This window comes from Polypterus senegalus, chromosome 9 (genome assembly GCF_016835505.1).
Source record: "Polypterus senegalus isolate Bchr_013 chromosome 9, ASM1683550v1, whole genome shotgun sequence".
NCBI classification, from domain to species: Eukaryota; Metazoa; Chordata; class Cladistia; order Polypteriformes; family Polypteridae; genus Polypterus; species Polypterus senegalus.
Window position 1 is genome coordinate 42,005,176 of NC_053162.1, and position 27,439 is coordinate 42,032,614.

At 34.1% G+C, this 27,439-nt stretch overlaps 1 protein-coding gene across 1 annotated transcript in view; it reads right to left on the bottom strand.

Annotated features, from left to right (window-relative positions):
• The window catches only part of cbfb (core-binding factor subunit beta), an 85,139-nt gene that overhangs the window by 12,298 nt on the left and 45,402 nt on the right, over window positions 1-27,439 (bottom strand). The window contains exons 4-5 of the mRNA XM_039763001.1: window positions 8,926-9,042; window positions 5,442-5,537 (exon numbers count right to left, since the gene is read on the bottom strand). Coding sequence (XP_039618935.1) covers window positions 5,442-5,537; window positions 8,926-9,042 — 213 coding nt within the window. The remainder of the gene's footprint in view (window positions 1-5,441; window positions 5,538-8,925; window positions 9,043-27,439) is intronic.

A 27,439-nucleotide genomic window follows, 5' to 3' on the forward strand; every position in this document is an offset into this window, starting at 1 on the left:
ATTTTCTGATGCAGCTAGACGAAAATAACTTTGTGATGCTGCCACCAAATACACAAAACAATTACTTTGACAATCATGTTACGTTATTTTTAAAATTTTTCCTTTTCTTTTTCGTACCTTCTTTAACACACTACTTCTCCGCTTGGTATTCTACTAGTATATATATATATATATATATATATATATATATATATATATATATATATATATATATATATATATATATATATATATATATATTTATTAAGACATCAAAAAGCAATTGAATGCTTTATTTTTTGCAGCTACAGCTGTTGCACCTAACCTAGCCTTTAAATTTTTTTTTTCAGTTGTCAGAAAGTAGTTCAGATCACATGAGTGATTTAGGGGGTGTTTCTAAAGATCTTTCCAGTAGGATACAATTACCCATTTTACTAACAAAGCGTTCTAACCAGCATGACATTTAAAAACTGTTGTTATTTTTTTGATGTTATTATTTCCTTGACCCATAAAATTCTGACGTGTAAAAACTGTGTTGTTATTTTATTTCTTGAGCAAGCACATCTTTAGAATTTATTAGTGCATCTTATTTCACATACTGTAGAATGTGTGATTTAAGAGCAAATACCCAGTGATTGGTTAATGATAATTTTATACATACATCATACACAATGCGACACTGCTACAAAGCTGAATGTCTAGTTTTTCTCTACCATGTACAGTGGTGCTTGAAAGTTTGTGAACCCTTTAGAATTTTGTATATTTCTGCATAAATATGGCCTAAAACATCATCAGATTTTCACTCAAGTCCTAAAAGTAGATAAAGAGAAACCAGTTAAACAAATGAGACAAAAATATCATACTTGGTCATTTATTTATTGAGGAAAATGATCGAATATTACATATTAGCAGACCACGTGTGCTTCGCTGCAGTCGCTGTAGTTGGAATAATTATGTATCTACATGCGACTTATAAAGCTTCTTTATATACAACATTTTTGGTTTGTCCTCCTGGAGCCAAAATACTGTATATAAATTTTCTCTATGACTAATTCGTGAACATGCTACATAAAAAATAGAAATGGGAAAAATGGCAGCACTGCCAAAACAACAGTAAATGAGATAAAGTAAAAGTCTACTAAACACTAAAGTAGAAAAACAAAGTAGAAAATAACAGTAAACTGCAACACCGCCGGGAACACTGGAACACCGCGTCTACTAAACACTAAGAAACACTAAGTAGAAACACTAAAGGAAAAAATACTATTCAGTAAGTACTGCGTCTAGCAAACAGTAAATCAGTAAAGGAGAGAGGACTAAACACTAAGGAAATAGAACGACAAGACCGTGTCGGCTGTGGAGCTCAGCTCGGAGCGAAATGACGTGAATGGAAGGGGAGATGATCACGTGACTCCCCCACCCGCCTTAACTCTCCATCCCTCTACAAACACAGTCTCTCGGATCCCAACTCTCCTTTATATGTATAGATTTGTGAGTGGCAAAAGTATGTGAACCTCTAGGATTAGCAGTTAGTTTGAAGGTGAAATTTGAGTCAGGTGTTTTCAATCAATGGGATGACAATCAGGTGTGAGTGGGCACCCTGTCTTATTTAAAGAACAGGGATCTATCAAAGTCTGCTCTTCACAACACATGTTTGTGGAAGTGTATCAAGGCACGAACAAAGGAGATTTCTGAGGACCTCAGAAAAAGAGTTTTTGATGCTCATCAGACTGGAAAAGGTTACAAAACCATCTCTAAAGAGTTTGGACTCCACCAATCCACAGTCAGACAGATTGTGTACAAATGGAGGAAATTCAAGACCACTGTTATTCTCCCCAGGAGTGGTCGACCAACAAAGATCACTCCAAGAGCAAGGTGTGTAGTCGGCGAGGTCACAAAGGACCCCAGGGTAACTTCTAAGCAACTGAAGGCCTCTCTCACATTGGCTAATGTTCATGAGTCCACCATCAGGAGAACACTGAACAACAATGGTGTGCATGGCAGGGTTGCAAGGAGAATGCCACTGCTCTCCAAAAAAAACATTGCTGCTCATCTGCAGTTTGCTAAAGATCACGTGGACAAACCAGAAGGCTATTGGAAGAATGCTTTGTGGACGGATGAGACCAAAATAACGCATTTCATTTAAATCAAAAGTTCTATGTTTGGAGAAAGGAAAACACTGCATTCCAGCATAAGTATCTTATCCCATCTGTGAAACATGATGGTGGTAGTATCATGGTTTGGGCCTGTTTTGCTGCATCTGGGCCAGGATGGCTTGCCTTCGTTGATGGAACAATGAATTCTGAATTATATCAGAGAATTCTAAAAGAAAATGTCAGGACATCTGTCCATGAACTGAATCTCAAGGGTCATGCAGCAAAACAACGACTCTAAGCACACAAGTCGTTCTACCAAAGAATGTTTGAGGAAGAATAAAGTTAATGTTTTGGAATGGCCAAGTCAAAGTCCTGACCTTAATCCAATCGAAATGTTGTGGAAGGACCTGAAGCAAGCAGTTAATGTGAGGAAACCCACCAACATCTCAGAGTTGAAGCTGTTCTGTAAGGAGGAATGGGCTAAAATTCCTCTAAGTCGGTGTGGAGGAATGATCAAAAGTTACTGGAAATGTTTAGTTGCAGTTATTGCTGCTAAGGGGGGTCACACCAGATACTGAAAGCAAAGGTTCTCATACTTTTGCCACTCACAAATATGTAATATTCAATCATTTTCCTTAATAATTAAATGACCAAATGTAATATTTATGCCTCATTTGTTTAACTGGTTTCTCTTTATCTACTTTTAGGACTTGAGTGAAAATCTGATGATGTTTTAGGTCATATTTATGCAGAAATATAGAAAATTCTAAAGGGTTCACAAACTTTCAAGCACCACTGTATCTTTTAAGTTTATTAGTTATAATGGAATAATTTTGTTCCAGTCAAAAAGGCTTATAGTTTTCCATGTCTAGAGTCTCTAAATCCATGAATAAAGCAATGCATTACAATATGCAAGATCATGCACAAAGTACAGCAATATTCCTTTGTGTCAGGAACACGTGCCAAGTCTTGTATGTGCCTGAGAATCCAAAGAAGAAACTCCTACATGTAAATATTGGCAGAAGACTGACTCTGCTCCATTTTCACGTATTTAGTACCACTAAAAATAAAATATATATACCAAATTCTTTTAATTCAAACATGTTTAACATGCAGTATAATGTCATGCTATAGTCATGAAGAATAGCTACATGCTCTGCTGTTCTATTAAGGAACTTTAAGATTACATATGATATAGCCTATTCATTTCTTGCACATATTAACAAACTGCAAATATCCAGGAGAATAACTTACTCAGTATATTACCAACATGATTGAAAGATTAAACAAAAAAGTCAGGACTGTACATTATTTACGTGACATTACTTCTTTATCCTCTACTACAATTAAAATAGCTAAAAGCAACAATATCCATTATATTTCTGTAGTATTATTGCTCTGAATGAAGACAACAAATGCTGCAAATGCAATCCAACTTTCTGCATTGCACATGTTTCCATGTGGCCTTATTGCAGACAAAAAGTAATGGTGACTTTATGTGTGTCTACTTCAAATTTCCTAATGCTTTAATGTCTTATGATGCCAACAACAAACAAAAGAACAGTTTTGCTTGGACCAGTTCCTTAACATTGCAGCTACCCTCTTCCACTAAGTTTCATTCAGCACCCATCAGCTACCTTCAAATGCCCTTTAAATCCACTACTACAAGCAGTCCTACAGCATAACTCCACACTTTTCAAACTGAAAAGCTGCAATGCCGCAGTAATGGCAATAGCAATAATAGATATTTAGGTAAAATTCCATATTTCATTTTCTTTGTCTAACTTTGTTTGGCCACTTCATTGTCCAATACACCAGAGCTCTAAATGTGTCACAAATATGGGTCGGAGACAAAGACACTACTTGGCACATGGGTGCAAAAAGGTGACACAAGGGGGTTTGCTCAGTGTTTTCCCCCCACTGCTGGCTATAATACAGATACTATAGATTTGCTTATCGTACAAGAACAGCTACTATTCTTTTCCTTGTACTGAATTTTTAATGAATTATTGTTTTAATTCATTTAATTTTATAGCAATTCTATTTCCAAAATGTTGAATACATAGAATGGGGTCCTGACAGAATACATATTCCCCACTTGCTGGATGAACTTCCCAAAATGTTCAGAATGCTACCATCAAGCTATTTGATACTGTACAATTGTACAAAATCTGTCACAAAGGCAGCAGAAAAAGATATATTCATAGCAGTTTTTGTAAAGACAGCATTTATTTTTGTGGGTGTTCATGCTTTGTTTTTAAAAGGACTATTAATCAAAGTAAAAAATCATCAGTTAAAAGACTGACAGATTTAGTATCAACTATATTTAAAACCTCAAAAATCAAAAGGACTCTTGAAGATATGCCTTACTCTCTGATTTGGTTGGGGGAAGGGGGCCTATTGGTAGGAGAAATCTTGTGGAAAAATAAAGGGGTCAGGGGAAAAAATAATGAAAATAATCAGAAACTATCACATGAATGACATACTGCAAAAATAGTTCAGCTTCTGGCTTTGAGTTTTGGAAGCAATCAAAAAAGTCTTTTAGGTTAAAAAAAAAAAGCAGGGAAAATTATACATCCATACAGCAAGGAAATATTTTATGAAGTTCATATGTTGCCAAGCTGTGGATAAATATTCCCAGAAGCTACTGCTGGCGCCTCTTCGAGGGTCAGGGGCAAAGCAAAGTGGGTGGGGCACTTTGAGATCATTCGTTCTGGGAATCTGGTCTCCATTAAAGTCAGTTTAAATAAAGAAAGGTTCTTTTAAACATAGTTGAATTCAAAGCAAAATTAAAGCTATCTATTCATAGACTTTGATGATATTTTCCCATATCTGTCAAACTGAAAGAAAACAAATTCATTTTGTATTTCTGTGAACCAATATACGTTAAACAGTTTCTACTAATATCTGGTAAAGAACTGCATGTCTAAAACGTCCTTTGGAGTGTGGTGTAAAAATATTTTCCCCAATTACCTTCAATGAAACTGTATACCAATTCCTTATAATACTACTACTAATAAAATATATATTCTTTTATACTATATATTACTTGAGCCTGTAAATTATTTTATACACCTTAGAAACAAATATTGTGCAGAAGGCTTTTAATCTGTAGCACTTTCTTGGCTGTTTTTTTTTTTTTTTAGAAAAATCAGGTGTCACATTACTTAAACACAGAATAAAATTTCCAAATGACTTATTCGGTTATGAATTATTTACTTAATAGAATACTGCACCAATAAATATTGACATGCGAGAGTTTTAATTCTAAGTAAACTAATAAAAGAGAATTATGCAACAAGGAAAACACATACACACACATCACAATAAGACACAAATCCAAACCTTTACAAAAACAAGGCTCACCTCCAAATCTTCTCGATGAGACCTGTCTCTGTCCTCAAAGTCTCTTGTTCTCCTTCTAGCTTCTTCAAAAGCCTGCTGTGCCAATGCATCTTCATGCTGTTCCAAGACATTGACACATATAATGTCACAGACTTATAAAAAGTGTAAATGTGGATTTTACCGTACTGAACATTATTAAAAAGTGTAAATATTGAGTTTATTCTACTGCATCATAAAAAGCTAAAATGTTATACATGGTTTCAGCCTTAAGAACAAGTTCCAGGCCCACTCTGACCTTAAAATGGTAAAAGAGGCATGGGCAAAATAATACCTCCACTGATAGTTTATCAATTTTATTTTATTTATTTATCAAAATAAAATATCATCTGATATTCACAAAATATGTGAATTGCTAACATTATTCTTTGCAGGGTTAATAAATGGACAATAAAAGAATAAACTTAAATTGAAAACTAAACCTACTAAACTAAAACTACTTTTTTCAAAAATTAAATCATCATACAACACAATTGAAGTTTGTATAATCCCCAAGTTTGTGTTGAGTACTGCTGCCATGAAAGTGACAAGATTTTATATTTTTTCAGTGTCTAAACTGTCCAAGCCAACAACTAACATGTTAAAAATACATAAACAGCAATTTTGCTGTTCTCATACCTATTAGATTTTTTTCCCCAAAGGATCACAATCACCACAAAAAAAGCTTATTTGAAAATCAAAACTAACAATGTCTATTCATTCTATTTTGTGCAAGAATTTCTCATTAATGAAAGTTTTCAAAATTCACTCTGCTAAGTCACATCTGTACTATAACCATTTAAAGGGAATATTACAGTATACTGTACAATAGTAATGTAAGTTGTAAAGGTGTATTTTAAACAAATTAAGTAACAATTACAAAATAACATTTAAAAAAAATATAAAAATAAATTCTAAATAAAGGTGCACATTGTTATGTTTCTTAGTGTACTATATAATTAAGTAATGGCAAATTAAGAAAAACACCACAACACCACGAAAGCCTGAAGTAGCCTTGGCAAAGTTTATTGAGCTAGAAAACTTAAGTAATTGATATCACCTTTGAAGAAATTGTACTTAAAGTAAAAAATATAGATTAAAATTAGTTAGATTCTTGTAAATCAAAGGATGCTATACTAGGTTCAATTGCCAATTAGTGAATTTGGCCTAAACCCTCAAAATAGTGTTCATTTTCAGATATCCACTAAAGCCTAGACATCTCTATCTACTGTATGCCCAAATGCTCCTACAGGTGCAAAGCAGAATCCATCCAGGGGGGCTGAGTAACATCCTGGCATTGTACCTGCTCAGCTCAGGACTTCACCACCGCCAACTGTACTTTGAAGTCAGCACAGAATAAAAAGGCACACAGATAGCTACTGTTCAGGACAGAGTATTTGTCCAAATGTGAGTCAAAATGCATTATAAATGATTGGTGTATTGTGTGTATGTATACACACACATAGATATACTATATATATATATATATATATATATATATATATATATATATATATATATATATATATATATATATATATATATATATATATATATATATATATATATATATATATATAAATAATACATATATACACACAGTGGTACCTCGGTATACGTCTGCTTTGGAATAAGACCAACTTGGTATACGCCCTGTTTGGACGCGAAAAATTTTTCTTGGTATACGACCTCTGTTTGGAATACAACTCGCATGCTAGAACACCGCACGCTACCTTTGTTTACATCTCTCGAGACAAAGCCACGACTGCCCACGAGCGTCAGTGCGGTAGTTCCTAGCATTTAGTGAACAACCCACGCTATATCTCTCTGTGAATTTTCACGTGTCCACAGCTCCTGTCAAAGCCCAGTTTTAAAATAAATAATCACCGCGCTCACGGCTTGGTGAGGGGGTGAGGTGGTTTTGTGGCTGAAGCGGTTCTCAGGGCAATTCGCGATGTGGGCATTTCTCACCTAAGTGCACAGGTGAGAGACCATCCGCATTCGTGATTGTTCCTGGGGCTGCTTATCTTTATAAATAGATGTGTGAGTCGGCTAGAAGGGGAGGAAAAAGAAAGAACGGACGGGAGGTTGAGAGAGAGAGAGAGAGAGAGAGAGAGAGAGTGAGTGCGCATGAAGTAGCTAAAGTAGGCAGAGTGAAGGTCGGCTGCAAGTAGGGCGACTCCTCTGTTGGGAAGCAGGGGGGCCGCCAGGTAAAAAGGCACTGGGATTCTTCTTTAAAAAAAAAAAAAAAAAAAAATGCTTCCTCCTGTATTTTAACAAGACTTTTTTCTATTGTTTTAAACCTCCATGTTTCACTTCTGATTTTATGGATTATTTATTGGAACTTTGGAGACTGCACTTTAAATCTGAACACCTTGTTTTGTTGATTGTTTTAATAAAAGCACTTTGCACTTTTTCATCATCCCCTTGCTTTGTTTTTACTGATGAGCTTAGCAGTGAGGCACATTACCGACGGTGTAGGGTTCAAGAGCTCCCCGACAGCAGATGGGAGCATACAGCACACCCACATCGTCACAACGTGATTTTGTGTTTTTTCACTTAAATTTGAATTGATTCTTGAAAAGTATGAAGGTGGCATGCGTATTCAGGACTTGGCTGTTGCATACCGTTTGCCGAGAACGACGGTATCTACGATTGTGAAAAACAAAGACGTTATTAAAAAGTAAAGTGAGGTAAAATTTTCATTTATTATGTGACTGTATAGCCATTTATTATACTTTATGTTCTGCCACAACAATAAATGTGTAATGGCTAACACAAACATTTTTAAGCACAGATTAAAAAACAACTTCATGAAGGTAGTGTGTGCTTTATTTCATAACTCTGAGTTAACTATGTCAGGATTTTACTAACACTTGCTCTTTCATACAAACCAGAGCGTCCCTGCAACCTCCTGGGTACACAAACTTCACAGATGAACCTCTCATCTTATGCAAGGAGGCAACATCAAGAAAAAAAGGCATAAAAATTCTAATAAAAAAAAAAGTTTTACTAAACATTTAAAGATTTTATAATTTACCATTGTCTGTTATGTTACTTTACTCTAATGAAAAAGTATGCACTTGGAATAATCTATATACATTAAAGGGGACAAGGAGAAAACTGTCTTATATTTTTTGGTCTAGCAGATAGTTGTTCAGAAGAACATAAAGCCATGGATTCCTTGAACAGTTTCTGTTTTTTTCTTCAACAGTTATCTGCATTAGCCTTGACTGTAATTTTACCTAGAATTTTATTTCACCTTCCTCTTTCTCAAATTTTTTATTTTTCCACTAGCAGACTATTAAGAAAAGGTGAAACATCAAGATGGATACTTTCTGTTAATCTGCATAAACAGGTTTTCTTTTTATTACCTAGATACCCAATTAAGATCCCTTTAAGGATATGAAACTAATAAAAAGGATTGTAGACATATTCCAAGCAAAAGAGAAATATTTCCATAATCTACCTGGGCTCTTTCATCATCAAACTCCAGGCACCCCATACCATCAAGTCTCTGCAAATCAATCCATCCTTTCCATATAACACAGACTCCATTAAGTATCATAGGGGCCTTGAGATAGACCTGCAATGAAACATACAGTGTTTAATAAAACAGAAGGAACCACACATTTAAATCATAATTTCACTTCTACCATCTAAGCAACTTCTGTTTGATACCTGTTCCTCTTTCAATAAACACCACCAAACTTTAATTTCAAGCACTACATACATACACACACACACACACACAGTACACACACTGATCTGCCTCAGCATTAAAAGCACTCAAAGGTAAACTGAATAACATTGATTATCTATTTACAATGGCATCTGTCAAGGGGTGGGATATATTAGGCAGCAAGTGAACAGTCAGTTTTTGAAACTGATGTGTTGGAAGAAGGAAAAGAAAACAACAAACATAAGTATCTGAGTAACTCACAGGGGCCAAATTATAATGGCTAGATGACTGGGTCAGACCACCTCCAAAATGACAGGTCTTGTGGGATGTTCTCGGGATGCAGTGGTTATTTCCTACCAAAAGATCAGCCAGGTGAGCATGCATTGTTTATCTGGGGAAGAGATGGTAGTAAGATAATAGGAAGAAGGCAAGCTGGCCAAGGCAGAGTGATGCTCTGGGCAATGTTATGCTGGAAAAACTTGGGTCCTGGCATTCATGTGGATGTTACTATGATGTGTACCACCTACCTAAATATTGTGGCAGACCATGTACACACCTTCATGGCAACAGTATTCCCTGATGGCAATGGCCTCTTTCAGCAGGATAATACGTCCTGCCAAACTGGAAAACCTTATTCGGGAATGGTTTAAGGAACATATCAAAAATTTCAAGATGTTAACTTGGCTTTCAAATTCTCCAGATATAAATGGAATTGAGGATATATTGAATGTGCTGGAGAAACTAGCCAGATCAATGGAGGCCCCACTTCTTAGGATACAGAACTTAAAAGATCTGCTGGTAACATCTTGATGTCAGATACCACAGGACACCTCTAGAGGTCTTTAGGAGTCCAGTCCTCAACGAGTCAGAGATGTTTCCACAGCATGAGGGAGACATACAAAATATTAGGCGGGTGGCTTTACTGTTGTGACTGATCAGTGTGTATATACACACACACACAAATATATATTATATATACTAAGTAGGACATTCATATACAAGTCCAACCAAATTCATTCCTTACTTGAAATACATATATCTAATTCGTAAATTAATCTGATCTCTTAATTCTGCCTTCTGTACCATATAGTTTATTTTGAAAATACATGTAATTATAAAGGTCTGTTCTTTAAAGTGAAAATGAAAATTTAAACAAAAAATTTGGAAAACATTAGAACAGATTTGTAGAATAAGTAAAACCTACAAAGAAAAGTTCAATCACAAAACATATTAATACAACATAAATTACAGACTGGTTGTATTTTAATTTTAATAAGCAATGCAGCAATTTCTGCATGCATCATTTGAAATACTGACTCAAACCAAATACTCAAAACAAAACATTTATTTCTTCATTAATATAAAAAAAGTGTAAAAATAGATGGTTGCAGGTAAATGCTTAAAAATTGGACCCACATACAGTTTACTTTTCTCCCAATGTATTAATTATTATGTCATGCTATGTGGACCACATACCGAACCAAACCCTTCTATCAGAAATAATTTTCAGAAGATGAAAAAATAACTCCCTTAAGCTTTTAGTGCAGATATATTAGGATTGAGAGAGATCATAAAGGGAAAGATAATTTTACAACCAAGCCCAAAATTTGCCTTCTTCATGTAAAAAGGAAAAAAAAATATCTATCACCAACATAAAAAGTATGATATTTATGAGATCAAACAGTACTTAAACGGCTCTGCCTAGACCAGTCAAACAACACACACTCCTTTTGTACACAAGTATGTACAAATATTTTAATAAACAGTATATTTAGTAGTTTTTTTAGCTATTAAAACAAACCAATCTTCCTACCATTAATAATACAAGTAATATTAAGAAAGAAAATTCTAAAACACAATTATAACTACACTTTGTAAAAATAATCATATTGCAAAATTAAATATAACTACAGTGTAAATCTAATAATGATTTTATAATGATTTACTACATTTACACATAGATAAAAATAAACTTATTTAATATTAAACTTTTTTTTCTCACACACGAAGTAGTCACCAGAAGCAGAACAACTGCCTGTCCAACATTGGGTGTAAAAAAAAACACCCACCATGAACCTTTAACAGATTTTTACATTTTTAAAAATTTACTTAATGGAAACAGTGATGATGGGATCAGCTTTATTTTGTTCCAGCCCCCATGACCTTGGCATCAGCCTGATCTCTTTGTGCACTGCGCTTGCCATCTTCTTAATGTGTTCTATTCTTCATACTCTCTATTTTTATGAACTATTTTGCCTGTTTGTCTTTGATGTTTCGGAGTGGGGGACTGGGAGCATGGAAGTGTTGTCCATGATGGACTAGCATCCTATCCAAGTTTGATTCTTCAAGGTTTGGACACTTTTGCTAAAAGACCTCTAAGCAGTAAAAGGATGTTACACTCTTTAGTGAATGTAGTAATTAAAAGATAAAATTACATTAAAATTCTGAAATTTTAACAGCATAGGTGGCAAGTGATATATTACTGTATAATACATTGTTTTTGTCCAAATGTTACATCCTACTTTATATGTGTTAATACTACAATAATTTTAATACATTCACCTTCTGGGTTAATGGTGGTCTAATGGCTAAACCTGGGGTCATGGGCTTCATAAAATGAATACTTTCTGCAAACAGCATAACCACCTGCATGCATTACAAGCTAAATATCAACTATTTCATAAACAACCTTCTCCTATGTCTGCTTTATTCAGTGGTTTAAAAGTCAAAATATACACCTGATACAGGCTCACAAAATAAAACTTGAGCAAAATGAGAAAAAAAAGAAAAAAGAAAAATCGAGACAGACTACCAGCAATAAGCTTTATTCCAACATTACCAATAATACAATTAACGAATACAGTTTGATAGGCAAGTACAGTACATAAAGTATACAGTTTAAAAGAATTTGCTGTCATAATTGAAGCAGTTCTTAAAAAAATAATAAAGCTGCATTCATTGAAAAATAAAATCTAGAAAATGCTGTGGCTAACACTTCAATTCAGCAAATAATTTATAAAAATATTTAGTTATCACCTTAAAACTTTTCCATGACAAAATTCCCAAAGCAAACAAGCCACAGATGGAAAAAATCCACTCTGCACAAAATTACTATATATAAGAATATATCCTGTTATATGACTGGCCTCTACTCTGTTTATAATTACCAACGTTTCTGTCTGAAAACTGTTTTAAAGTGTCAGAATGTTTCTGCTTTCTCAGGGCATGCAGCCATTCACAACATATTTCTCCTGGTGCTCTGAATGGGCTCTCTTAAGTTGACTGTAGAATAGGCCCCCATGTCGACTTTAAACTACACTAATTTTAAATGGGCTCTCTGCCATCATCTGTGGGATAGCAGAAGAATTTCGAGGGTGCAGAAAACAGGAGAAGATGTAAAATTGCATTCCATTTTCTGGAAATGTGCCTTTCATTGAGGCCTAACTCTGGAACTGGTGCATGCAGAATAAGAAATTATCTCCAAGAACTAGGCTCAGGGAGAGTCCCAGGATAACCACATTTGGTAGGAAAAAAGATCAATGCACTGTAATACGATAAAGCACCAGAACATTACTCAAAGATGTCTATGATTGCATCCTTTCTAATTATAAATCTGCAGGCAGAGGGTATCATTTAGAAAATCATGAATGAAGGCATCAGACTCTAGCCTTAGATAGTGTGTAGAGTCATTTGCCTTTATATAGAATACAGAAATGAAATTGAACATGAGACACACTACTACAAAAAGGCAACACATTTTTAAATACCATGGGAAACTATGATTAAATGAGCATGTCTTGTTGCTACATAGCTCTCACCTGTTCCATCAAGATTGCTTCTTTATAAATTATACTCTTCTTGCCAAGTGAAGTGTTTATGGAAAGTAATGCATGACATAAAATTCACTATTTAAAATTATAAGTGGATTGTTTAAGTCCAAACATTACTTTAATGTGTGTATTTGTTTCTGTTTAGTGTGGTCCACAAAACTGCAAACATTTTTTTTCATACATAAACCACGTTTACTGTATTACCTGCTCAGCAAAAATGTTCTGCATAAAAATGTGCAGTACATTAATGAAGGCACAACTGATAAGTCTGCACAAAAAAAGATGGCAAGCAGTAATTTCAACAGCTATTTTAATTTCAGACAAATTTTTTAACAACTGTTTAAATATACAGTATGAAGTAGTGACGCAAAGGTGCAGCACAACTACTCAGGCTAATGATGTAATCAACCAATCAATGAAAGGCATCAACATTTTTAATAATCAATGATTATTGATTATGACGACTACTTGTGGCAGCCCTAGCTACTTCAGTGAATTCAGACCTTCTTATATTTTGTCCTTCAATTAAAATGGACACTGCTTCTCGGAGTTTGAACAGCAGCACACGTTTTCGAGTAGAAAAAGAAGAGATCAAAGAAAACTTGAAATTGCTGCTTATTAAACACTAGCAAAATACCTGCGCTTCGCAGCGGAGAAGTAGTGTGTTGAAGAAGCAATGAAAAAGAAAAGGAAACATTTTGAAAATAACGTAACATGATTGTCACTGTAATTGTTTTGTCACTGTTGTGAGTGATGAGTGTTGCTGTCATATATATATATATATATATATATATATATATATATATATATATATATACACACACACAAACATATATATATACATATCTATACATATACACATATATACACATACACATATATACATACATATATATATCTACATATATACACATACATATACATACACACATACATACATACACACACATATATATATATACATACACACACACATATATAAACATATATATACATATACATACATATCTACATATATACACACACAGCTATTTCAGATCAGTGCAATACGCTGCTTGTTAAAACGGATAACTCCGCTCTTACGTGCAAGTCTGCGTGGATATTATGAACTATCGTATTTGTTCAAGTTCTATTTAAATTTTAAATAGAAGGAATTTTTATTTAGTCGACAGAAATATCTTTGGTAGGAATGGTAAAACAGACAGGAATATTATTCGTGAATAAATCAACTCAAACCTTAAATAACTTAAAAGAACAAACATTCAAATTTCTTTACTCTTATGTAAATTTATATAAAAAATAAACTTAGATTTTAAATATCCCAAAAGATTTTGCTCTCCATAAAAATATATCCTTTCAAAATTATACAAATTCAAATATGAACATGCTGCATAACAAAACCTGGAAATATAAATAAAATGTGTTCCTTTCAGCAATAACAAATCAAATCATTAAGTTGTCTTTGCTCATATGTCATTTTAGAGCTGGACGCCTGGCATCTTTTTTTGGCAACAGGTTCGTTTATGTTTGGTGTGAGGTTCTGTGTTGTGGAGATTCTCAGGATGGATTGCAGGTGCTCATCAGTGAGGCGACTCCTGTGTGCTGTTTTGTTAGTCTTTATCACTGAGAAGAGCTTCTCACACAGATATGTGCTACCAAACATGCACAAGGTTCGAGCCGCATGTAGACGGACTTTTTTTGTTCTTCAAAGTCACCAAAGCGCCGTGCAAACTCAGTGCGCTCGTTTATCAGCAAAGTGCGTATTTGGGAACACCGTAGTGACGACTTGGTTTAACATTACTTGGCAACAGGGAAAGTTGCACTGGTGCATTTGTGTCTCCCATAAAAGCAACTTCACTTGAAATCACTTTGTGATTGTGCACAGGTAAAAACGTCCGCTGAAGTGTCAGATTCTTATTTAATTCTTCTGCTTTCTGTATCTTCTGCATTGCATTCAGGTCTTTCAGCCTCACTGATGAGCACCTGCAATCCATCCTGAGAATCTCCACAACACAGAACTCCCTGATGTTTTGTCTCATAGTGCCGTCTTAGATTAAATTCTGTAATTACAGCCACATTAGCTCCACAAATGAGACACACGGGTTCAGTAAACATATACTCAGCCTCCCATCGGTTTTTAAAGGCTCTATTTTCAGAATCAACTTTTCTCTTCAGCATCGTGTGAGCTAGCTTCACAATAACTTGCAGCATCATAAGCTAGACTTGATTAACGCGTAAGTGTTTGGCAAGGCAGCTGAAGCGCTGTATTATGTGATCTGTAGTTTATTGTGTTACCAGCGCTTCATATACCCGGCCATTAATAACAATAATACAGTATATAAAATGATCTCGGGCGGATATAATTACACGCCGGGCGGATGTGGCCCGGCCCTTGAGTTTGACACATATGGACTAAATAGAACTTGAAAAGATATATTTTTCAAATGTGATCGCAATTCAGATAGAGTTGACGCAGACTACAGCCTGCATGCCTCAATAAGTCATCCTCCCTCGCTCTTACTTTTTACCGCTCATCTAATGAATACACTGAGTATGGCTTTACCAAAACAATCATTGATGGCGAATAAAGTATCCATTATTCGAGTATGTAGATCGGGATATATATATACATATATATATACCCGCGTATCGCAGCGAGAAGTAGTGTGTTAAAAAGCTAGAAAAAAAAGGGAACATTTTAAAAATAACGTAACATGACTGTCAATATACAGTATTTGTTTTGTGAGTGTTACTGAGTGTTGCTGTCATCAAGGATTTGATTATCATTATTTCTTTCAATCAGGTTCGTATTTGTAGGATGTGTTGTGTTCAAGTTACATTCCGTGTTTGTCAATCGTTGTAAAGATGACAGGTTTCATTCATCGATTCGTTTCTTACTGCATCAATAAACAGCTCGTCTTCTTCTTTATCTGAGACCTGACACACTGCATGCACGGGTTTTTTACACTGTCTTCCTTTAGCGGGACATTGACTTTTTCCACCGTGTGCTTTGTTTCCGCAGTAGCTGGATTTATGAATATGCTTATCAGACGCTTCATATTTTTGCTGCCTTTTCAATTGTGTAATTCGGTTTTGTTCAGCTCTTTGGAACTGTTGCTTTTATCTGTGCACTGCGCCAGTTCACGTGAGCCTCGGTGTACATGCATCGAAGGTTCCCAGCTGTGCTGGTGCCATCTCGCTATGTCCATGGCTGTATTTAATGTTACCTTAGTCCTGGCACTTAAAACTTTCTCTCGCAGTTTCGCTGAGTTTGTGTCAAACACCACCCTGACCATCTCATCTTCCTCTCCATAAGCACAGTCCTTCACCCGTGAATATTTAGTGGGAGTTTGCTATTGGATTGCTGCTGACGGACGGCCTTATATGGGCAGGCACTAAATTACAAACGCCAGCGGCAGCCTGTCTATGAACTTAATTTAAAGTGTAGGTTTACATCGTGCTTTGTTTCCGAAGTAGCAGAACTCATGAATATGGTTGTATATGTCACTCGCTCGCTTCTTATTGTTTCGCTGCCTTCTCAATTATATAATGCATGTTTTCTTCAGCGCTTTTTGGAGGTCTTCCTGGCTTTCTATGTTCTGTGATATTACGTGAGAGGCGTGATGATGTCACACGAAACTCCGCCCCCACGGCGTTCAAGCTCATCTCCATTACAGTAAATGGAGAAAAACAGCTTCCAGTTATGACCATTACACGTAGAATTTCGAAATGAAACCTGCCCAACTTTTGTAAGGAAGCTGTAAGGAATGAACCTGCCAAATTTCAGCCTTCCACCCACACGGGAAGTTGGAGAATTAGTGATGAGTCAGTGAGTGAGTGAGTGAGTGAGGGCTTTGCCTTTTATTAGTATAGATTAGGCTTGTTAGCTTAACAGCAAAATGTGTCAGGTTTTGCTTGTAAACTTGTTAAGCATGTTAGCCTTGATATCTTAGGTACATTTCCTAGATTTGCAGCTTTTAAGGGTTTGTACTGTGTTTAATTTTCATTTGTGTGCCATAAAGTATGTTTTGGTAAGAAACAAAAACTGCACAATTAAAACAATAATCCATATTTATAATTACACCTCAAGAATTAGCAATATCTAGCCGGTACATTGTAAAAAAACAAAACAGAAAAAAACTATAAATATAGTAAAAGTATATTTTAACAGAAAAAATTCTGTAGTACAATTAATGATTAAAAATGATTAAAACTGATAAGAGCATGTGCATTTACATTTAACTAGTGCTTCATTGTCAGTATCAATTAATTGGATCAAAGTGTGAGAATATATATATATTTTTTGTTAGACAAATGGTGAAAACTATTTTCTAAAATTAATCTTTGTTTCAGATAAGCACATTGCAGAATAAATTAAACAATGACAGCTTGTAATTATGAGAAGCATTTTTTTCTTTGTGGATTATGGAGAGCTGGCCTAAAATTCCTGAAACTATTTTAACGCTGGACATATTTCATCTGGTACAATCAGACATAGACAGAGCAACACAAGCCAATCTTTGTGTCTCAGCGGCTGCACGGCAGGTCTCTGTCAGGCAATGTTTCTCAACCACTGAATTGCAATGCCAGCTGGTTGTGGGTTGCTGTCATTGGCTCATGAGTGGGTTGTGGTAATTTGCTTAAGTCAGTGTTTCTCAACCACTGGGTCACAGTGGGTTGCTTAAGCCAGTGTTTCTCAACCCTTGGGTCACAACCCGGTTTGCCACCATGGATTACCATTGCTGGATCTGGAGTGGGTCACCTAAGCAATCTGCAACACTCCGTGTACTGTTTCCTCATTTTTAGGTAACCCTGACTATGCTCACAAATGAGGGAAAGGAAGCTTATAGGCAAAAAAAAAAAAAACAACAAAACTCAAAACAACATGAAAAATGTTTGGAACGGACTGGGCATAATTAATGAATAAAATCAATCGAATCCTCAGGTGCCAGAAGGGAATGTGGACAAAGCCAATGGCCTAAATCAAATTTTGAATAGATTTTCTCTCTAACCTTCACTTTCGTTCAATGACCAGTCCTCCCATACCATCTCTACTGCATCAAAAACTGCCTATGTATATTTTACTTCTACCACTTCAACTGGCATGATCAATGATGAGTCTACCTCTGACCACGAGTATGCCCAGGTGAGGAGACAACAGCAGAGCCAATAAAAAGGAAAAGCCACGAGACCAAATCAGTCTTTGAGTACTTAAGTCCTGTGTCAACCAACTTCATGGCATCCTGTGTAACCTGTTCAGTTGGTCACTAAGGCTTCAAAAAGTACCTGCGGAAAAATATCCTGCATTATTCCAGTTCCATAGAAGTTACTTATTGTTGTAATTCAACAAATTTAAGAAATTATTTATGCCAACAACACGCATAAATGTAATCTCAGTCGATATCCAAACGAGTAGAGCCTAAAACAATCTGCACAGGAGACAGTGTTTAGCATCAAGCTTCCATTTAATTCACCTCATCCCCAAAAAAATAATACAAGCTATAGCAGTTTTTATCTCTAAAGTTAAGAGACCCTAAAGATAAGTGGACTTTAGCAAGAAGGCCATTGTTGGAATTTTCAGAGCATCATGTGATTCAAAAGTATGCATGTACACAAAGCAGCCAACTTAAAGTACCTCCATAATAGTGGCATTATCAGTCATGATGGCCAGGTCTTTTTCTTTTATGTTCTATTCATTCAATGTCGCTGTTAACATCATCAACTCTAGATCCTCATTTCAAAATGCTTCCTTCTTGTCCGAGAACTGTCAAGACACATTTTTGAGACTGATTAACGTGACTGCTACAAGTGAGCAACTGAAGATATATATGTAACTTGTAGAATTAAAGAAAGACATGAGTCTTTCTAATGTATCTTTAATTTTGACTAATTCAAGATTATTTTAAATATTCAATAGGGGGATAAATTTGGCTAACAGTTTAGTTGAAGGGTGTCTACATGGAGATTCACAATACACAAATATGTTATTGAATAACATTTATTATTTAAAAAGCAATATTTGATTATTTTATATTACTCACAAGATGATACATATGTTTTATAAAGTAGATGCTATTGCACTGTATTATAACAAGAAGCCCCCCATAATATGTGTGGACTATGATGTGGCGATACATATGTTACTTAAATTATGGTGAATTCTGAATGAGTAAAAAGCATTAATGAAATTTGTCATATTATATTAATGTTGTCTATGCATGGTTAAGAAATTTCTAAAAAAGCCACCATTTCAAATATAGTGCACGCTAATTCAGTCATGATAAATTGATATCGAATTGGGACTTTGAGAAGCAGAATCAGTGACATTAGTGCTGAAACTCAACCCTATGAGCAACACTGGAACACTTCAAGAAATGGTCCCATCACCTTTGCTGTTCACCCTGTATACCTCGGACAAAATATAACACCAGGTCATGTCACTTATGATGATTTTGCACTATTGACATGTATTGACAAGGGGGAGTAAACAGCATAGAGATCAGGTGGAGAATTTAGTTTCTTGGTGAAAAGAGAATTGCCCACAATTAAAAATTAGCAAAATCAAGGAACTAGTTACTGACGTTTACCAAAACAAACAGTCATATGCCAAGTCATTATTCAGGGAATGGATGTTGAGGTAGTACACTGTTACTTGGGGGTCCTCATCAGTGACAGGCTGGACTGGTCTAATAATACAAAGGAACTATATGAGACAGAGTAAAGCAGATGTGACATTCTTTATATGTGGACAATAACATCCTTAAAATATTCTATAATTCTGTGAAAGACAATCCAGATTTTTTTTTACATTGTAGGGTGCCAACATCATTTCAGAAGAGGCCCAACAAGCCAAAATAACTAATTAAGAAAGTTGGCATAGTAATGGGATGCACTCTCAAAATGCTGGAGATAGTAGTTGAGGAGAAAATGAGGAGGCACTTGTACCCTTTGTTGTATATGAATAGGCTGTAAACAGACTGTACAAGCAATGCATGTAAACTACATACTTTAAAAGCATTTTTTAGCATAAACAAACAAACACAATTACATCACCTTTGCAAAATGCAAAGTAGTAATGTGACATTGTTCTCTGTTGTTACTTATAACGAAGACCCACAGCAGACACAGAATGTGGCATATTATTAAGAGAAGAAAGGTGGAGGGTTCAACATGGTGGGTGTTCTGCAGTAAGTCTGGATGTGATAGTGGATAGACAAGGTCCTGCCTGGTTTATTCATTCACCGCAACTGACTGTCCAGTCTCTGTATGTGTCACCTAACATTTTTCTGTATTTATGAAAGACTGCAGCTTCTGATGAGACGAAAGACTTGCAATTTAGAAAATGAATACTTGTCAAAAAGAATGCCAAAGTGGCATTATGGTATATTGCAATATATGCTGGCTTTAACATCTTATCTAACCTTTTTAGAATTAGTAAACCATCAGGAAACCAGTTTGGTCAATGCTCTGTGTCTAGCCCTACAGGACACAAACATCAATTTCCTATTAAGGAAGTAGGTCTATGAAATTGTTGGTGGCTTTAAAAGCAGATGGAGGAGTATCCTTGGTACAGTAGTGTAATCGCTGGGTAACGCATTCCATCAACTTCCACAAAAGATTTTGACACAGATTATTACTAAAGTTGAAAGGGGTATCACTTAATTTTGCTAAAGGCTATAACAGATCATTTCCTGCTCAGGTAAGTTTGCCATTTGGGATGATCTGAAAATTGAAATTGAGATTTAGCAAAACAATACACTTATTAGGCTCTAAAACAATAGTTGGCAAAGAATGAATAAAGAAAACAATTTATTAGCATTTATTCACACAAATATAAATAAAATGGCTATGGTACATTCTAACCATGTCATACTGCACTACTTAATTTTTTTTACTTTTTTAAAATTCAAATGCACCAATAACTAATGGCTGGTGAGACAAGCCTTTAGCACTTGTGCTAACTGCATTGGATATACCTATTTAGTGTGCTCTATGGTGTACACATAAATGACTATGCAAGTTCACTGTGAATCTTTCGAAACAACCAACATCTTGTTTAGTTAATAAATAAATTTGGTTACATTTTTTGGCTCACAACGCACATTTGATTTGAAACCAAGATCTGGTAAGGTTGGTTTCTTGTTAGCCACCAGTTCATCAGTATGTACAGTAGTTTTGTAAATTAAACAAAGTACTTTAAAACCTTTTTACAGTGCATAATAGAACATATTATTCAGTTAAAAAATGAATTAAGTCACCCTTGGCAAAAAAAAAAAAAAAAAAATCACTAGGGGATGATTAATTGACCTGAGAATTTTACACATCACCCAACCCTAGTATGTGGTTAATAACTACAAGAATTAGTAATAATAACAACAATTTATTTTATTTATAGGCAGGTACACAAGGACACCTTACAGAGCACATTAATAGCAACAGTCACAACATAAAATTAATAAAATATTACAGTACAATAAAACCTGAATAAATACAATAATAAAATTGAATTTAAATTTATTAGCTAAAATTATCAGACAGAATAAGCCAGCTTAAAAAGATGTGTTTAGTTTGATATATGGATAATAAATATGCAGCAGATCATGTAAGGTTATTAAATGATAAGCTCATTCTGATGTGTTGCTCTGAATGGAGAATACACAGCATATACAGGAATAGCAGATACAGACTGTGATGATGACATACTGATGTTAAAGGAGGCGATAGAACACAGTTTCTTAATATAAGGCACAACTCTACCACGGCATAGGTTCTGACTTTTAGTAAACTCTGTAAAGCCCTTTATAACCAACCATTTATCAGGCAGTTGTGGAGCAACATTTGGAAAGTTTTAAAAGGTCTGAACACTGTACACCATTTACTTTTGGGAATATATACATAAACATATATAGGATTTCTCAATGCTAGCACAGTTCAGTTCGGTACAGTGCTTAAAAATTCCAACATATCTATAGGTCTTTAGATAATAATACAATATCAAATAAATATCATAATACCCTTCATCATCTACAACACCCCAATACTTGTTTATATTTTGTGTTTGTCAGACACTCCGGGGTCACAGTCAATAACACCAACTGCAAAATCACTTTATGAACAAAGACAATTCATTATTTATAAAAAGCAGCTGACTAAATATTTATTGATCTTCAAAATAATTTTCTTTTTCTTGCAAACCCTTAGAGAACCAACTTGCTTAGCAAGCAGATTCTCAAGCGGTTCACATCTTTTTGTTTAAACATGCAATGTTGCATGTGACAGCAAGGCTAAAAACACTTACTGTCACATCGAGAGAGAGAAAAAAATTAAAATAAAATAATATGTTCTTTAATTGTAATAATCTAGAATTCTCAAGCAGTAAATTTAAAATTTCTCATGAAAAGGACCATTTTCACCCCTTTATTGCAACAAAAAATATAATTGTTAAGGCCTCTTAAGAGGAACAATGGTTGCATACCTAGATATTTTACAACTACTTTATATAAGAAGTCGTTCAGTTGTTCCCTACTTACTAAACAGTCATCAAAACATAAAAATATGCAAATCCTACAGTGCAAAACAGATAGAAATTAGCACAAGCATATTTATGTAAATTAAAAGACTGATGCAGCATACCAAGGACATCAGAAACATAAAATCAATCATACATTTCAGCTGGAACAAGTTTATTGATTACACCTTGAGATTTAAATTGAAGTAAATAAGTGTCTAGTCAAGACTTTATTTTTTCTGTTAATCTCTAAACCTTGATTCACATACAGTAATTTTTATAATAAGAATGCAAATCAATAAGACCCAAAACATCCAGTAAGATTTAGTATGTAGCTAAGCTTAAAGGCACATTGCTACTGACATGCACATACTGAAGTTGTGGATATTCTCAGCATGTTTTGTGTCTAAGGTATTCCATGCTTTCATTTTTAAATTCATGTTGTTTCTTTGCTTTTTTAATGCTCATTAAGAATGCTACTAAAAAAATATAAACGATAACCTTCTGAACGTCTGCAGTGTGTTACTTTAAGTTAACCCACTGTAAAGTCTCTGTACATAAGTTGTGACTGGCCTTGATCTGCGTGAATGATGTTCAACATTTCACAGAGAAACCATAAATGGGGTGAAGATGGCACAGTAAAAAGCAAGTGTGTATTATAACACAATACAAATGACCAACTTATGTGAAATTAGGTTTTTAAAAATTCAACATGTTTTTTTCATATCCCACTGAATAATATCTACCAGGGTTTTATTGAATAAAATACCATACAAAAAAAAAAAAAGAAATACTCCCAGCTTTAACTGCAACTTTTTTTTGCTAAATGCATTCTTATAAAATCAATTCAGCAAAAGCATTACTGCATGTCAAAAGGAAAATGAAAAGCCTGTATATTTAGAGCATTTTTCTTCTTAAAATTTCAGAAAAACATTTTAATAGAAATGATATTTTGATTTATATGGCTTAAGGTAAAAAGAAAATGAAAGAATGAATTTAAACAAGTAAAAATAAACATATAGAATACAAGTATTAAATCACAAACAAGTAAGAATAAAAACAGCACAAACCTATTGCAGAAGCAAGGTATCTGTTACCTTACCATGTTACGGAAAACAAACAATAAAGTGACTCAAGATAAACAACATCACTTTAAAGAGCTGCCATCACCTTAAATAACATCATTCAACTTTGAAGAAGTTAATTTGTAAATTTTAAGCATTGAACTTCCATTACCTTCTACAGTTACTATGGTCAAAACTCAATCCAAAAAGAGTAAAATAGTTGCTGTAATGAATGTGTGTTACACAAATCTTTCACTGCTATGCTGGCTTCAGCAGACTTAAAGAAAAAAAAAAGCTTCCATCATATTTGTCATTTGTAATATTCAATAACTTGAGAATCTGGGCAGCTTTCTGGCTTGTTGCATATACAAGAAAATATAAATAAATAAAATAATCTAGAAGATAAAATGCATTTTCAAATAACTAAGCAGACTGATCATAATTCCTACATTTCTTTAAGAATGATGCAGGCTTCTAAAGTAGCTAAATGGAGGGAAATCAATACTGTCTATACAGCAGGAACCGTTTAACCACACACTTCCTGTTCTACACAAAAAGCAGCACTTGCACCTCCCAAAAACAAATCTATTAGAGAAGTCTACCCCAAAAACTCAAACATCTGAAAACTGTGCTTGATTACAGTGAATAAAACCTTACATTTGTTGAAAGTATTTCATTTTATACATAATATCTAATACAAAAACATACAACTTAAAAGGAGGAAATAAAAAATGTGTGTTTCTTTTAGAACTCTACCCAACCACTAATATTAAGTATTTGAATTATATCCCACAATGATGCAAATGAACTTAAACAATGAAGGACAAAGTATTTAATATTGCTTTAAAGATAAACAAAATCATTCAATCTAACAAAAAAGGTGATTCAGATCACCCAGCTTAACTACTTTTATAAAATTTACATACTATATAAGCAACAAGACCTCCTAAAAATGTAAGTCTTAATTAACAAACACTGCTTGGAAGAAGAGAAAAGTGTTTGCACACACTTAAATGCTACAGAATCTGCAAACAGCAAAAACTCAGAATAACTCTGCACTAGGAATAAAAGCTGTATGCAACACAGGCCATGGGAAGCATCTGGGATACATCACAGCATGGCAAAACTAATAGACACATATTGATAAAAGTTTATACTCGCAATAGAATGGGCAAAGATTAAAAATAGATATTTCACCCTTAAGCAAAAATTTCCTTTCTGAATCAATAGCAGTAAAAAATCCAAGATTCAGAAATGAGTTCCACGCTTTAAGTAACATGTACATTAAACAGTTTTATAGCACCATCCTCACCTAAAAATGGCCTTTGTAATGCTCAATAATTTGTATTCAGCAATTTTCTAACTATGTTAAACATGTCACAGCTATACAGATGTAAAAAACAAAAATACAAAAACAGCTACATACCTGCACAATGACAAAAAATTAGAGCTTTTAAAAGCTAGCAGTCTCTTAGTAATAGATTTAGTAAGTATGACTTCATAGCAAGAGAAAAGACACAAGCATAATAAATTATGCAGTATCTTTTTTATAAAAGACAACGCAACTTGATCACTTCCAGATTATTCCGTGACCTTGGTTGACTTTGCTTTACATAAATAAGGTTTATATAACACCACCACATTTTACAAGAACAACTTTATTTTGCATATACTACAAAATCTGTTAACAAAAAATAGAATACCTGTAACATGCAAATATAGCTACTGAAGATTAGGCAGAGTTCAAAATATAATTGTGTATTCACAGAAAGACTGCTCAGTAAATGTGAATGATCAACATTTATAACTGAAGAAAAAATTATTGAACTGTTTACAATAGTACTAGTAATCCTGCTACCAAATAAATTAGCAGAAACTTAATCTGTGAGGTAAAACTTCCAACTCATGATGAAAGCTTAATATTGTGCATTTTTTAAAAGGTGATTTATCCATGGTTTACAAGTTTACCCTATAAATGATTAATATTTTAGGTCTCTCATATCATCAGTACACAAGAGGTAATTTATGAGGTACTGTAACAGCTGAAAGAAAGCATTTAAAACTCTCTTGAATTTAAAAGTCATAAAACAGATATTCTACTCAGTAAGCTTCTGTTCAGAGTATCATAGAAAGCTTCTGTAGAAGATATGAAGAAATGCACCTTTAATATATTTAAAATCTGCAAAAAGCTATATGTTTTTAATTCAATAAAATTATTTTAAAACAGCAGTTTTTAAATGAATTTTATTTTCCATGGTTTTCCAGTCGCTTTGATACTCATGTTTATAAAAATACAAAGTAAAACCTGTAATATAATTGTGTATATTTATAAAAAGCAGAAATTGTTTGGATTTGTTGCTTCAGAAGAGTATTAAAAGGAGGTAAAATAAAATAATGCCCTGTTTCATTTTTCATATTAGGAATAAAGTATCTAACATAGTCAAAAAACAAATGGTTAATGGCCTTCAAAAATTTCAAGCAAGCAAAATACACAAAAAGTTCAATATATTATCTAGCACTAATGGGGAAAATTTAAAAAGTGATCAATAATAAAACAGTCATTAATTGCAGATTTCTGTAACCATATTTTATATGCAAGTTCGAACATTTGCTGAAAAATGTCCCATTATGGAAAAAATAAGCATTAAAAAATGTATAATGCTTTACTATTTACACAGCATAAAAATTTCAAACTTACTAATAAGACAATATTAAGTTTTTTAGATTAATTGTTTGAACCATACATACGGATAGTATGTAAACCTCACACTTAAACATGCCATAGTTTTTAATAACAACACTTTTTCATGTGATCTTTTATAGGCTCTTTTTTCTTCAAATGGAATTTTAGATCAACTAGGGTGAAAGTTTTTATACATTAGTCCATTTTTTTCAATTAATATTATTACTTTACTTTTCTTAGCACCACTACCATCTTTACTTCACTCGATGTATGTCTTGAAGTCTTAAAAAAACACTACTGACTGACAGTTTAAGATGCATACAAAAGCATAAAATGATAGAAAAAAGTATTGAACTGTTTACAATAGAATTGTTGAGGGCTGCTATGTACCATACTTCTCACTGTCAAAACCAGTTTGCTTCATTTATAAGTAAAAAATGGAAGTCGCAAGTTGAAATTAAATTGAAATTCAGCTGAAAATAAAAATGTTTATAGATTTTTATGTGTTTGTTTGCACCTGAGTATTGCTATACATCAACACTGCTGTAATGTACGATATGCCTAAACTTTAGGGAAGAAAGCAGACAAGTATTTAAAACTACCGGTAATGTGAGGTGCAACACAAAGGAAACAGTTGTGACAAAAGGTAGAAATCATATACAGCATATGTTGTAACACACATATGCATTAAGTGAGTTCATACATGATTGTAAAATATTAGATTGGAAAAACTTCAACTATGCCAGGCAAAGCCCTACAATGTGCCGTGTGAAAGACAATTTTTTAACAGCAAAAAATTAATGAAATAAATTTTTCCCTTTACTAATCACATACTTAAATAATTTTCACGGCTTGCTCCACAATGAATTTTGTTCTTAGCATTCTTTTTTCACACCTCACTGACAAAAGAGTTATCATAGGACTATAATTTGTGCTATCTCAAAGGGAGGAAGGTGCTCAATGTAAGTTACACTTTGGCCTTTTAATGTGGATTGCTTATTCTGTGTAATATCCATGAACGTTTTGATTTTTACCTCAATATTCAATAGTCAGTAGCCATTTATTGCAGCTTTTTTGAAAACAAAAAAGGCAAAAACTGTGCCACATTTTACAAAGCATGATGGATGATGTGCTAAGTGTCTTTTAAAAGTGACTAAACTAGCCCATTGTGTTGTTACTCATCCCCTCACTTTGTTTGAATGAATAAAACTGGTGA